At 24.4% G+C, this 15,885-nt stretch overlaps 1 protein-coding gene across 1 annotated transcript in view; it reads left to right on the forward strand.

The window, feature by feature from the left end:
- Window positions 1-4,507: 4,507 nt before the first annotated feature.
- Window positions 4,508-15,885, forward strand: part of LOC100203126 (retinoblastoma-binding protein 5 homolog) — a 31,339-nt gene continuing 19,961 nt past the window's right edge. The window contains exons 1-4 of the mRNA XM_065787164.1: window positions 4,508-4,895; window positions 9,591-9,616; window positions 9,874-10,046; window positions 12,461-12,601. Of these exons, the coding sequence (XP_065643236.1) occupies window positions 4,874-4,895; window positions 9,591-9,616; window positions 9,874-10,046; window positions 12,461-12,601 (362 nt within the window). The 5' untranslated portion in view covers window positions 4,508-4,873. The remainder of the gene's footprint in view (window positions 4,896-9,590; window positions 9,617-9,873; window positions 10,047-12,460; window positions 12,602-15,885) is intronic.

Here is a 15,885-nt window from a genome sequence, read left to right on the forward strand (position 1 = left end):
ATATATATATATATATATATATATATATATATATATATAGGTATATACTTGTAATTAAAATTTTAGATTTATAATAAATTCAAATCAAGAATAAGCAAGCATGAGTGAAATTGAAATTCAGCAGGATCATACAAGACTTACAGTAGACAGAAATTCTATACCATTTTATTATATGTTAATTACTCTTGGAATATGGAGACCCAAACATTCACATATGTTATTAAAATTGTATTTTTATTTTTCATATGTTGTATTAGCTGTTGTTTTAATTTTATTGGTTCTATTGAGTACTAAAAAAGGACATTTTAACACTGGTATGTTTATTAATGGTGTTTCAACAATGATTAATTTATGCTCTTCCTTTTTTTTTTGTCGTTGGTGTTTTAACACTGGTCATTTTGATGAACTTTTAAAACATTTTCACTCAAGTTTTCCGATAAAGTATAAAGTTCTTTGTCAGTGCTCCAATTGTTTTACGTTTATTTTGTGGGTGCTTATCTTTCCTTTTTATTTTGTACATTGGATTTCATTTTTCAGTCAATTGTATCAAAAAATAGTTTGTGGTGTTGCTCTTTTTTTTGTTATGGGATGGTGGGCTTGTTGGATTAGTTTATATGTTTTTGTTTGTCAACTCTTTAAAATTAAAATTGAAAATTTTCATTCAGAAATGCTCAACGCATTTAATTATTCTGACCGAACATCTAAAATGGAAGAAGCTTGCGTTTTACGGTTATTGCATCAGTTTGATAATCTAGATAAATGGCTTCGAAGCACACAAGATTGTTTCTCTAAAATCATATCTTTATCTATGATTTGTCATTTGATGAATTTGTTTGTTTTTAGTACAGCCTATATGTGTAATGATTTAGGAAAAGATTTTGATTCATGGAAGTATTATGGCCAAGTTGCTTTTGATGTGTTTAGTATTTTTTCCAAACTTGTTCCAGCCGCTTATGTGTGTCAAAATCTACATAAAGTTATTGTTGGTGCTGGAGAACATTGCTATCCAGACATATATACTGGTCAAGTTCTTCGTGAAAGACTCTTGTTTTATCAGCATATAGTTTTAAGAGAACAAGATATGGGTCTATATATATTAGGTGTAAAAATCACATCGAAGTTTGCTGTTGGATTGTTTGCTACAGTGACTACAGTTTTTTTGACTTTTATAAAGTATGCTGTCCCATATCTTAAAAGCTACTTACGGCCTTGAAATTTATAAATTTATTATGTGAACTTATTTTTTTAATTATATTTTTATTAGGTATATTGGGTTACCTTTAAGTTATATAATGTTTATATAACTGTTTGTAATTATCTAATTGGATTTGTATTTAAGACTTAATTTTATTACTTTTTTTACAATATTTTTTTAGATGTTGATTATTTTTCTTTTTTATGTTTCTTTTTATTTTTTTTTTTGATAAAATGTTTTTAAATTTATATGCACTTTAAAGTTTTCTATTTAAAAAATAATTTATTGATTATACTAATATGTTTAAGTAAACTATTTATTTTAAAAATAATTAAAAAAGAATAAAATCTTTTTTTTGCTTTAACAATAATTAACCCATATTTGTTTTATCACCTATATCTTTTACATCACCCATATCTATCTCATCACCTTTTAAATATACTTTCTATCAAACAGCTAAGTTGGATAATATATTACCTTGATCACACTTGGTCTGCACTCATGATCAACTAACACTTATTTTTAATACCTAAATGTTAAGCCAATGAAATTAATATACATGACTTTTGATAATCCACATTTAGAGTTCACATCAACAATTTGAAACCCATATTTTCAAAAAGATAAACAAAATTGAAGGTATGCAACGCTAAGTCACCCACATTTATCATTTAAAAGATACGTGCATAAATGACACTTTCATACTAATTTAGTTATTCACAAAAAAATGCATTTTTATTAAAAGAACATAGAGATTTTACTTTAATCCCTAAGTAAGCCAATTTATTCCAAAAGTTCCTGACTAACAGACTGTTAATAATAGACAGAAATATACACTTTTTATGTTTATATTCGAAAATTAATTCGATTTTTATGTAATATTCGAAAGTATCGTTTACCTATTTTTCATTTTTCTGATTTCTTAGATATAAATTGCATAAAAATGTTGTTTATACATTTGAAAAGGGTGTTTTAGATTTTTTTTGTTTTTAACTTCTGATCTAAATTTATACTTAACTCCTCCTCCCCATCCCCCAACTTTTCTTTATGATTTTTTTTTTTTTTTTTTTTTTTTTTTGGATGGTCTATAAGAATTTTCCAAGACGTTTAATTTGACTTCAACTATTTTAAATTGATTTTTTTTTCAATAGAAGTCAATGTTTTTTAAAAATTTATAACAAGAGAATTTACAAAAAATATAAAATCATACAGGTTTTTAAATTTCAGTTATGTATAAAACTTGTTATTGTTTATTTATTAATTTGTTTTATTTCTTTTTCGTTGTTTTTATTTTCTAAGTAATATTATTTATCGCTTGTATTTAAGTTTATTTTATTCCAAAATATGCTTTATACAAATTAGATTTTTTTTTTTTATCATCTTAAAAAGTAAGCCAAGAAAAAAATGAGTTTATAATTGTTTTTATTTTATAATTTAATATTTTATTTTTATATATCTATTTAAGATAGATTTTGAAAAAAAAGCTTTTCAAAAATTTTCAGTCTTAGTAATAAAAAAAGTTAAATAGAAAAATAAATAAAAAAATAGAAATTGTGTTTTAAAAAATATACAAAAACACTGTTATAAATAAAAAAAACTAAAAACAAAAAAGAAGATATCAACATTATAATTCAAATACTTTTAATAAAGGCATTGAGACTATGTTTTATGTTAAGAAATGTTTAATTAAGTGAACCTTTGACCTTAATGTTAATTCTTTGGTTTGCAATAGTTTACATTTAAACAACCTCTATAGTTTTGTTGAATATGCTTTCTGTAATGACACCATGAAGAATTTGTCAGGTTTAGGGTTAGGGGTATGAATAGGGGTAGGGACTATGAATACTTCAAGAGGAAAATAGTTTTATAAACAAATATGGTTTAGAAATTTATGCAGTCATACAAGATAATGTAAAAAATTATCAAGTTATAGATAACTTATAGTAGTTCATTGCAACTTTTAAAAAAAATGGGAGTCAGGGTTAGGGTGTCGCCCTAACCCTAACCCTTACGCTAGCAACATGTTTAAAAATGGGAGTCTACTTATGTAAGAAATGTTAAGAAGTCGTATTTACATTAAGAGGCGTGCATATGCAATATCAAATAATTATAAACTATACATTTTGTTGATGGATTGTTTAGATTTTGTTTTGAAATTAAAAATGTTTTTCTTACATTAATAGTGCAAGATTTAACACAAACCTTCAGTTGATATACTTGATGCTTCAGTTGATGTTATATATATATATATATATATATATATATATATATATATATATATATATATATATATATATATATATATATATATATATATATATATATATATTAGGGTGTTTCATATTTTATCAATTTTTGAAATTAAACTCGCGAATCGATTTATAAATTGACCATTTATATGAAAATAAGTTTGAACAAAAAAAAGTATGTTTGTACAATTTTTAGGGTCCCCGCCAGTTCGATTTTGGGCAAAAATGTTGGGTGTTTTAAACGCCTGGCGGGGACCTTAAAATTTATCCTATAAAATTTTTTGTTCTTTTAAATAATATATGTTGGATTGGATATCAATTACATAAAAGGAGCATGTTGAAAAAATTAAGATACGCCTCCGAGTTATAAAATACGCCTCCGAGTTATAAAATACGCCACCGAGTTATAAAATAGGTTTTTGTAAATATTAATAACTCGGAGGCGTATCTTTATTTTTTCAACATGCTCCTTTTATGTAATTAATATCCAATCCAACATATATTATTTAAAAGAATAAAAAATTTTATAGGATAAATTTTAAGGTCCCCGCCAGGCGTTTAAAACACCCAACATTTTTGCCCAAAATCGAACTGGCAGGGACCCTAAAAATTGTACAAACATACTTTTTTTTGTTCAAACTTATTTTCATATAAATGGTCAATTTATAAATCGATTCGCGAGTTTAATTTCAAAAACTTATAAAATATGAAACACCCTAATATATATATATATATATATATATATATATATATATATATATATATATATATATATATATATATATATATATATATATATATATATATATATATATATAAATAATGTATATTTAGTTATTTTTTTTCTAGAAAATAATTCTTATTTGTTAATAAATGCTTTTTTTTTTTTAAATAAAAAAAAACAGTTTTTCTCACTTTTTAAAAATTGCTTTAATGAAATAGTTTTTGATTAATTTTAAATGATTAACTTCTCACTTGATGATTACTTTCAGGTGCCAATTGAAAGCTGCTTAGTTTTGAGTTTTATTCCTCCATTCACTTTCTTTGGACCATTTCCCACCTGTTTTTTTATTTTGTAGCTTTTTTTATTTTGTTCAATTTCCGAAAATGCTTTAGTATCAATCAATATGTATACATTTGTTTTATTTAAAAAAATGCTATGTAAATTATGTTGATAAAAAAAAAAAAAAAACTTCAATTAATCTCAAATTTATGAAAAGTTTTCATACCTTGTTTATTATTACCATCTATTTGTTTGGTATCTGAGAATATTCATTTTTTTACAATAAGTTTTGCTTTTTAATACTTATATATAATATTTTTTTTAAAGTTCATATTTAATTTATATAATTTTGCTTCTTTTTGAATTGAAATGATGAAAAAGTTAATTATTGAGCGTTAAAAGTTTAATGACAATGGGTGAAGCATTATGACTGACCTATCACTGCTACGTAAGTTTTCTATTTTTGGTTTCTTGTTTTTATTTTTATTTATTTTATATAATTTTTGTACTTAATTTTCACATTCTAAATGGCAAGCCAAACAAATTTTTATATTTATTTGGCCGTGGTACCGATAGTTTTAAAATAACTAAAATAATGATAAAATAATAAATTGATAAAAATGAAGAATTTAACCAAGTTTACTGCTATATATTCTTTTGGCTACTTTAAGCCTTCTCAGTAGACTCGTGAGGTTGCACACCTTATATGACCACACATATAATATTTTGTTTTGACAACTTGGCCCAACCACCTTGCGTCAGGTTTAGGGTTTTATTTTAGGGTTTTGTTTTGGTGCGTTTAAAAATTGTACTAAATAAACAAATGTTTGCTTAAACTTAAATTACAAGTATAAAAATTTAACTATAAACTGGATAGAGAAATAAAAATTAAAAAATAATACAAAACTAAATTAAAAAAACAAAAATCTTCGTATGATAAAATCTATAATAAAACAAATAAAAATCAAATCAGAAAAAATAAAAGCATAACATTGTTAAATGTTTTTATTTTAATTTAAAAGTGTTTCAGTACAAAAAATTTAGAAAAAATAGAAATTTGATGAAACTTTGATATTTTTTAATGACTACAAAGCAAATAAAACATAAAAATTAATAAATTATCTGTTACTAGAATTTATGCCCCTCATGAATGACACAGTTATTCAACCTAAGCACTACATCAACATGGAAATGTAGAAAAAATTATTTAGTTAAATTCTTTTGAAAAAGTTCCTTAATTTACTATTGATCCTAGTTCTAATCGGTTCTGACGTATATTTACTATAAATAGTTGTCAAAACACAATCTTTCCATCAGTTTTTACAAAAAATACTAGAATTTCGACCAAGAAAGAGCTTATAATTTGAAAAATTGCCAATAAATGATCAGAACAGATCATATTATTAAACTATGATGTTCATTTCACCTAAAAAGCGTATTTATTTAAAATCATGTTCAAATCTGGACAAGTGCATGTGATTTTAAGAAGATTTAAAAAAAAAAAAAAGAATCATTGGTCTGGGTTTTTTCTCTATAAACATTTATGTTTTATGACATCGCGAAATTTATCATTTAAATTTTTTTCGCCTTTTCATAATTGACAGTCCTGATCATTTAACAGAAATATATCGTAGTCAACAAAATATCATATTTATATACAATAATATTTTAAAATTGCCTTAACTACACCAAGATCTTAGAATTTTTATTAACCTTTCTTAAAACTTAAAGATTATTCGATAAGTACATTTTTTGTATACAACTTTTGATACAAAACAAACTTAACTTTCTTTCTGGCTATTTACATAGCATTTTACAATATCAATATTATTATATGCCAAATGACCAAACGAGTCACTTAAGTTCATATTAAAAATAAGGTCTTGAAATTATTACGAAAATTGAAGTACCAGAAAAGCCAAAAAAACTAACAAAAGTAACATGGCATTAAAATGAAAATTTACAAAAGTTGTTGACAATTTTACATTAATACATTGATTTTAGTAAATACATTTTTAAGGATTATTTTATTAGAGCATTTCTATGTTTTTGAATGTTATTTTTATTTCATAAAATAAAACTTTTTTTTCAGATTGAGTTCTTTATTTACTTTATATAATAAATTTTCTTTGTTGATTCATTTCAGTTATTTCATAATAAGTTAAATTTCTTTGATAAGTTAAATTTTTATAAAAATAATCCAGTCACTATTTTAATTGTGAATAACTGCCATAACAAAAATTTGGCAAAACATTGCAGTGTGTAAGTATTTTTTTGCAAAAAAAATCCATATATATATATATATATATATATATATATATATATATATATATATATATATATATATATATATATATATATATTTAAAATTTTCTACCAGTGGTATGGTTTCTTATTTGATTTAGTTTTTTTTTTTTATATTATTTATTTTTATTTTTTATTTTTATTTATATTATACAGGGGCAATTCCATGCGAAAATGTCCAATTTTTTTGTATAATGCAACCCCAAATTTTAGATTTTGCTGATTTTTACACCACTCAAAGATTTTTATAAGTTATAAACATTCCCAAAATTTTATCATTTAGTTCCAAACAGTTTCAAAGATATGACTATTCAAACTGCCTTGAATCAACAAAAATCCACTATTTTAAAAAACAGTTTTGGTCTTTGTTTCTGTTCTGTGTGGAATAGAAAGCTGAAAATGTGTACAATTACATATTTTGAGGCAAGAAAAATCCAATAAAATATTAAGTGATTAAAAATAAACAACACTTGTAATTTTTGGCCCTTATCACATATTTACAGAGGAAGGTTTAAATTTGTTACTTATAAAACAGCAATTATAAATAAAGAAAGTAAAAAAAAAGTGGTATTCTGTGGTATTTAGTGCTTAATACACACAAGTTGATGTTTAATAATTTTCGAAAAATTTCCCCATCCACCCTGAGCTTATTAAGACCCCTCTACCCCTGTTTATTAAATTATACATGTTATGAACAATGAAACTGTATCTTAAATCTATCAAAAAAAATTTTTTTTATTTTTTAAATTTTGGGACAGGTTCATGTCTTAAGATTTAGAAAATATAAACTCACTTATAAGAAATAAAATTCCCACTCACCTATCTGTTAAGACTACCTTCTCCTTCCCCTACTTTCCTTTCCCATCTCTCCATATATTATATCTGAATAAAAATTCCTATCCATCCTTTTATTTCTTATAATAAAATGTTAATATATATAATATCGTATTAAGGACCTGAGAGTTGTAAATAAAGAAAGAGAATGGATTATAAAACATTCTGATCACTTGCATTCAAATATTAGTCTAATAAACTTTAAATATTTTCTAATTTTTAAGACCTTAACTAGTCTCAAAAATCAGAAAATAATATCAAAATTAATTTTTTATAGTTTTGAGATACAGTTTCTTTGTTCATAACAAGTAAAATCAGGGATGCTGAATCCTTAAAAGACTCTGGCTTTATATCTCTATTATTTCCTGGTCTCTGGGGTCCAAAAGCTCTAAACACTTTGGTTGACTTTATAAGATTCAATGACTTTAAAATTATTGATTTTAAGCACGCTGTCTTGGAGTCCTTGTTGTTATTATACCTTATGACTCTGGGTTCAAAAGCTAAAAGTTTTAATTTTTTTCCTATTAGTATTCCATAAGCTTTTTTATATTTTTAGAGCTCCTGGAAGTTTTTTTTTAAGGTTGTTGTGTATCCTTGTTTTTTCGTAATTGTTGTTTGTATTAATAAAAGATTTTGAAAAAAAATAATTTTGAGCAAATATGCAAAACAAGTTTTTTTTTGCAAAAAATTTGCATAAATTTTTTTAATTTTAAACAATAATTATGAAAAAACAAGGATGCACAACTATTTAAAAAAAAATTTGTACCATTATGATCACACAAGAAAAAAAATGTTTACAAAATAATGAGATTTTACCTTGCGCTCAAAGCCAAATAATTTAGAAACAATTTGGGGCATTTTTCGGGGTATTTTGCCACTTGAGCACAAGGTTAATGTTATTATTTTTGGATTTTATTTTGTAATTGTATTTTTTTTATATTTGCGTCAAATTTGGCTTCTTGTGTATTCGCGTTAAAATTTTATTTTTTTGAACACCCCTACTCCACGCCCTTGATTAAAACTTAATAAATGGAGGGAGCATCTCTTAATAAACTCAGGGTGGGTAGGAAATTTTCTAAAAATTATTAAACATCAAATTCTGCGTAATTATTTAGGAGTACCACTTTTTTTTTCCTTCATTTTTCATAATTCCTGTTTTATAAATAACAAATTTAAATATATTAAACCATGCTTTTTTTTTCTGTTTTAGAAAGGACCAATTCTTTGTAACTACTCTTACTAAACTATTCAGGACAATACTAAAATTAAAAAAAAAAAAAAATAGCCACATCTTCTTTTACCATGCCCTAGTCAAATTGCAATAAATGTCAACATTACAGGTGTTATGTTTTTTTTAAAATATTTTAAATTGTTTTATTATATTCCTCGCCTCAAAATATGTAAGTGTACTCATTTTCAGCATTCCATTGCACATAAAACAGAAACAAAGACTAAAACTGTTTTTCAAAATGGCGGATTTTTTTTGGTTCAAGGCAAAGTTTAAATAGTCATATCTTTGAAACTGTTTGAAATTAGATGATAAAATTTTAAGAATGTTCAACTTATTAAAATTTTTGAGTGTAAAAATCTGTGACATGTCCATGGGTTGCAAGATGTTTTCAAAAATTTATCTATTTTGTGATTAATAACTGTTGTAGATGGTTTATTCATTTATGAAAAGATTATTTTTTACTTTTGTAAATACTGTTTGGATGCTCTCTCTTATTTTCTTTTTTGTATTAGTAGTTTTTAATTAATCTAAATTTTTGTCTTGACAACAATCTAATTATGCATTCTTCAAAAAATAATTCTCCTTTATTTTGCTCTACTCCATTTTCCCCATAGAAGTTTACTGCTCGTGTGTGACCATTCAGCAAATTTTCTTGCCAAAGTTATTATAATATTTTAAATACAATAATGTTAAAATAGTAAATTTTTCATTTATATTTTTTTTATTCTTATTTTTATATAAGTTATATATATATAAGTTATTTTAATTTTTTAGAAACCTTTGGTCAGAGTTTCCCTGAGGTAAGGTATTGAAAGTTGAGTAATCAATTTTTTTTAAATTGATTTTTTTTTTTTAAATTATGTTGGTATTAGTTTTTTGAATATATATCTTTGTTTTTATATATATAGTTTTTATATATTTTTTTATATATAGTTTGTTTATATTTGTATTATAATATCATTTATTTATTTTTAAATTATTTTTTAAAAGTATATTTAATTTTTAATTAATATTCTATTTTTTTTTTAATATTAAAAAATTTTAAAAAATGAAATAGGAGTTTGATGGAAGTTTGGATTCAATAAGTGCAGCGTTAACATGTTCTTTTAATCGAACTGGCTCATTACTTGCTGTTGGATGCAACGATGGCCGATTAGTTATTTGGGATTTTTTGACTCGTGGGATAGCAAAGGTTTTGGTTGCACATGTCCATCCTGTTTCGTCTGTCAGGTTTGTTTTTCATTTTGCATTAAAATGTTTTATTAAAGTTAAACCCTTAAACATTTATGTTTTTATTGTTGCATTGTGATATTCAACTATTCTCAATCCAAGTTCAAGTTTGTATGCAACAAACATGAAATATGCAATATGCAAAAAACAATGCAACAAACATCAATCAGGTTTTAAATAGTTAAAAAAATCATTAAATAATCAAATGTCACTAAATAGTTAAAAAAACATCAATCAGGTTCTTAGAAGTATTTATATTTTATTTACTAATTATTCTATTCATCTAAAATTACTCATTCATTTCCTTTTGTTACATTTTTTACCTCTTGTCAAATTTTTGACAGCAGGCTTAAAATCAACCAATCATAAATATACATTGAAATAAAAGTTTTCGTTTGCAAAGATTAAAATGGTTTTTGACAAATTTTTGGAGGAAAAATTTAAAATGAGATTTTTAAAGTAAAAAAACTTGAGATAATTAACTAAAAACATCTTACAAAATTTATTTCAAAATTTTTCTAAAAAAAGTTTAGAGCAACATTGGCTTATAAATTTTTTCTCTTCTAATGCTTTTTACGTTAGCCATCTTCTAATTGTTCTTATGTTGTCGTTTAAATATTACTATTATATTTAACTAATTTATACCCAGCAAAACTGCAAGCAACCATTGAAAGGACCAAGGATGGAATATTGAGGTACGCAGAAGGTAATGAATAAGAGTTGAATAATAGTGTTGGTCTTCAAGGCTGATATCATTACTGTGCTTAGAAAGAAATGATTTAACAATCTCAAAAATTTTTCCAGTTACACCATATGAAGCAAGCTTATGAAGAAGGTTGCTTCATATGGAAAGCTTTTTATATGTCTAGAGTAAAAAGCCTATACCATCTAGAGTAAAAGCCCTTACCATATTTATCTAATATTATTGAACTTTTCTGCTATAATAGTTAAAAGAGGAGTTAATGAACAAAAGGTTTGAAATTGATTTTTAGAGATAAAATCTAATTATTAGTCTTAATGATGAGGTATTTGAAGTTTTTAAATAAAGCCTCAAAGACATAACTTTTTTAATGAAACTGATGAATATTTTCCAAAAGTCTTTAACTTAACTTCTGGAATAAAATACAAGATTGATAATAATAGAGTTTTGCATTAGAAAGCACCTTTTTGTATTTCTTGCAATAATATAAAGATATTTGTTCTAAACTGAGTGTTTGGTGGAAAAAATGTTAAAATATTCAGAAAGCAGTTAAACAAGTTGGTAAAAACCATTGGGTAGAGTTAGATTGCTTCAAAAAAATAAAAGCATCTACGAATTTATGTGACAGAGACACAATTATCAGAAATGAAAGACCAAGATTTGGTCACCAATTAATGGTGATTGAGTAATATTCCTTGGTCAAGTCTGTAATTAGCTAGTCAAATGACAATAGTCATCATTACTGAGATCTAAAGTTGAAACATTCAAATTCAAATAAGTTTTACTAGTAGCAAGAATGTCTAGTGAGTGAGGTAAGATTGAACTAATGAAAAATTTCTACAAAGGCCAAGTTTGACCATGAATATTTGTAATAGTTTAATTTTAACAATTTGTTGGTGATGTTTTAAGTTATTAGAGAACTAAACTTGACCATAGATTGTTCATGACACCCTGAGTTGATCATAGATTGTGCATGACACCCTGAGAAATGAGCTTAGCAGTTGCCTTAATCAATTTTTTATTTAATCAATTAATTAAATTAGTAACTTAGTTTGTAAGGATTAACTCCTTATGAAATATACATAAAAAATGAATTAACTACTTGGGAACATATGCTAAAAGCACTAACAGCTATCCATGCACAACACTGTTAATACTCTTTTAAAATTGTTGATGAAATCAGATTTTATGAGAACTACCACAGTTCAGAAAATCTTACTACCAGCAGGCCTCAGAATCGTTAAACTAAGTTTTAGAACTGGAACTTTACTTGATTTAATACTATGAATACTAATACTCATTCAGAATTATGAATGTAAACATATACAAATATATCACATTACTAATACATATTGTGTTCGAGGTCTGAGCAGTAGGAAATTATAAAAATTTAAATTCCAAAACTTAACTTGAAGTTATTTTGATTTGATTGACTTATTCGAACAAACCTAATGTGCATACATTTACTGACATTACAATTTTATTGCCACAACATATTTAAAACATCTTTAACACTCATGACACCTTTATCTAACCTTTGCAGTTTTTTTTGTTTTAAAACTTTCATATTCTTTTGGGAATTAAGATCAATTAAAATATTTAACTACAAAAATTGAATAAAAAATCTTTGTAAGAAAACCTTTGTGAAAATCGGACATTTTTGTGACCATAAAGCATAAAGCTATTGAAATAAACACTCTATTTTATGTTTTAGTTGGAGTCGTAATGGTAAAAAGATTTTAACATCTTCAACTGATTGGAATGTTGGCTTATGGGATGTTTTGTCAGGTGATTGTGAAGTGCGTTATCGCTTTCCTTCGGCTGTTCAAAAAGTACAATTTCATCCACGTGACAAGTAAGGCTTTTAACCATTTTCAATTTTTAAACTTGCATTTTATTATAGTTGGTATAATTTAATATTTTAAAAGTTCTATAAACTTGGACAAGTGTATTTTTGGGAAAAAAAACTCATTTAGACCAAAATAAACCAAGTAATATGTTATTTCAAACTAAAATAAACCAATTGTTATTCGTTAGACTAAAATAAACCAATCGTTATTCGTTAAACTAAAATAAACCAATCAGGTTCGTTATTTTTTTAAATATATCTAATAATCTTTTTAATTTTTCAATAATTTAAAAATTTGTTTAAAAGTTTTTAAAAAGTTTTTGTGAAAAGATTTCATTTTTTGCAGTAGTGGTGTAGTGGTATTCACAATATGCGGTAGTGGTGTTGTGGTATTTACAATATTCGGTAGTGGTGTAGTGGTAGAGTGCTCGCTTCATAAGCGAGAGGTTCTGAGTTCGATTCCCACCACGTCCCTGGTAGTACCGCGCTTAGCTTGTTTCTCCGTGCAGCAGCCTTGTTCGTCAAGGTTTGTGTTTTGGAGTTATAGAGTTGAGAGAGGGTTATAACCACAAGCAGCTCCCTCATCTGTAGTGGCCTTCTCGGCTTTGGGGAGGTGAATTAGAAAAAAAAAAAAAAAAAAATTTTATTTTTTAATGAACCATTTTTATCAGAATTGTATTTTTTAAAACTAAAGCAACCCATTTATTTAACCATTAAGTATGAAAATTCACAATAATATTTTATAACCTCATATAAATAAGCTTAGGTATCACTCATATAGTTAAAAACTAGTCAATGGAGTGACATCTGAAAAAAAGACAAAAAAAACAAAAAAAAGAACAAATGCAAAAAAAAAAAAAAAAACTATAAATAAAACATAAAAGAATTTTAAATAAAATTAAGAGTAAAAAGAAAAACAAAAAAAAATTAAATACAAAAAAAAAAGGAAAGAAAGGAAAATAAAGCACTAATAAATAAAGATAATATTAATAATTGCAATAATAATATAGCAAAAATAATGATAATATTAATAATAATGTGAATATAAAAACATTACAAATAGTAACTATTTCATAATAACTTTACTAAAAATTATAACTAATGATAAAAACTACGGTAAAAATAATTATAGTAAAGTTCATAACTATGACAGAAATTATTAAAATAAATATAACATTATCAAAAATTAGGACAATAACCATAAAAACTATTACTACAATTAAATCACTATCACTATCATTGTAAATAATTTTAATAAGATTTATAAAGCATAGGTAAATTAATGATAATAGTAATATTAGTAATAAAGTTAAAAAAACGACAGTATGATATAAAAGTAATAATAGTTTTATAAATACAGTAATATAAAAAAAGCAATAATAATTAAAGATAAAATTAATATTCATTAAATATATACTCAAATAAAAATTTCTTAACTTGGTTTCGATCAAGAAGAAGAATGTTGGTAATAAAAAGGGTGTTTAGTTAAAATATTTTTTTTTATAAATGGTATTATTTGGTTCCAGTGAGAAATACATTGATGTTTTATAGAGAGATTGAAAAAATATTTCTATTCATTCTGAAATAGAAACACAAAAAAATTGTGTTGTAAAATGCCTATTACATGTTACATGTATTTGTATTATAGTTAATTTACATGTATTTAAAAAATGTATAAAAAAAGCAAAATACAGCATTAAACTCAAATAAATATAACCAATTAAAAAAAAAACTGTATTTTGCCAATTACTTGTATTTATAATTTTGATTTGGAAATGCTAATTACATGAATTTTTAATTGAGTTTGTGTTTTGGAATTTAGAATTAATTTACATGTAATTGCACTTGATCAAATGTATGATTGAAATGTATTGATAAAAAATGCCTGATCACTGTATGTACTACTTCAAGTACTACTTCCACTTCAGTACTACTTCTACTTGCTACTTAAATACTACTAGTTGGCTCTTTTTTATGTATTTACTAGATTCTATGGAAACTTATTTCAAAATATATTTTAAAAATTTCAGTATAAGTAAAATAAATTGCAATCTTGCCTACAAGATTTTGCAAACAAATTAAATTCATACACAATAAATAATTTTGATTTTCAGTTCAGGTAATCAAAACTTCGACCAATTTTGTCAAAGAATGCAATTATCTTCAAAAAAGCGTTTTATTATGAATTATTTCTCTATTGTTAAATACACTTTATAATCTTTCTGATATTTTATCATTTTTTTTTATAAAAAAAATTTTAATTTAAACTTTTTTTAGATTTTTAATTTCATTTTGAATTTTTTCAAGTTAGGCAATAAAAACTTCACTTTCTTTTTTAAGTTTCATTTTTATAAGTGAAAATTGCAGGTGTACATTTCTTTTTTGATGTTATTTTTCCTACTTAAAATCACTGTTAAAATGTTTTGAAAATGGTGTCATTAATGCTTGCTTGTAAGTTTCCAAATAATTATATCAGAACATATTTTGATTGAAATCAGTTTTGATCATTTCTGTAAAAAAAAATTTTAAAGTTTAAAAATATAAATGAATTTTTCTATTAATAAATCCTTTTTAGGATTTAGGGCTTTTTAGTATTTAAAACTATGGTAATTATATATTATAAATTAAGTATTTAAATATCTCAAGATGTCTTTGAAGCAGTTCAAAAAATGTAGTTATTAAATTTTGAAAGCCACTGGTCACTGCTACAAAAGTTTGAACAACAGTTACGTAAAATTTTGAAAGCCACTGGTCACTGCTACAAAAGTTTGAACAACAGTTTACATTTAGTTAACATTTTACGTAACAACAGTTACGTAAAATAAAATAAAATAATAATAAAAGTCTACAGAAAAAATTTGATTCAAAAAGGAATTAAAAAAAGAATGTTGTCCATTAAGAAAGAATTTTATTTTTAATAGAATAGTCACTGCATGGAGTGTTCTTCCTCCTTCTTTTGTGCTATCTACATCAGTATGAGTATTTAAAAAATGATTAGATAAATATATTAAAAGCAAACATAAAGTCACCAGCTTATTACACCCTCTCCGTTTTTTTTTTTTTTTTTCAACATCTTCACTTCCAGCAATGCTGCGAGCAACCACAATTTGAGTTAAAAGTTAACGGAAGACACAAGATAAAGTTTATAATTTAGCATTATGTTTAACATTATGAACATTGAAATTTTTGTTATAAATTGTTTTAATTGTTATTTTGGTAAATTTCAGCAATAAATAGTTATTGTTTAAGAAATTTTTTAAATAAATTATTAAAATAATTAAGATCTAAAA

This window comes from Hydra vulgaris, chromosome 01 (genome assembly GCF_038396675.1).
Source record: "Hydra vulgaris chromosome 01, alternate assembly HydraT2T_AEP".
Taxonomy (NCBI): domain Eukaryota; kingdom Metazoa; phylum Cnidaria; class Hydrozoa; order Anthoathecata; family Hydridae; genus Hydra; species Hydra vulgaris.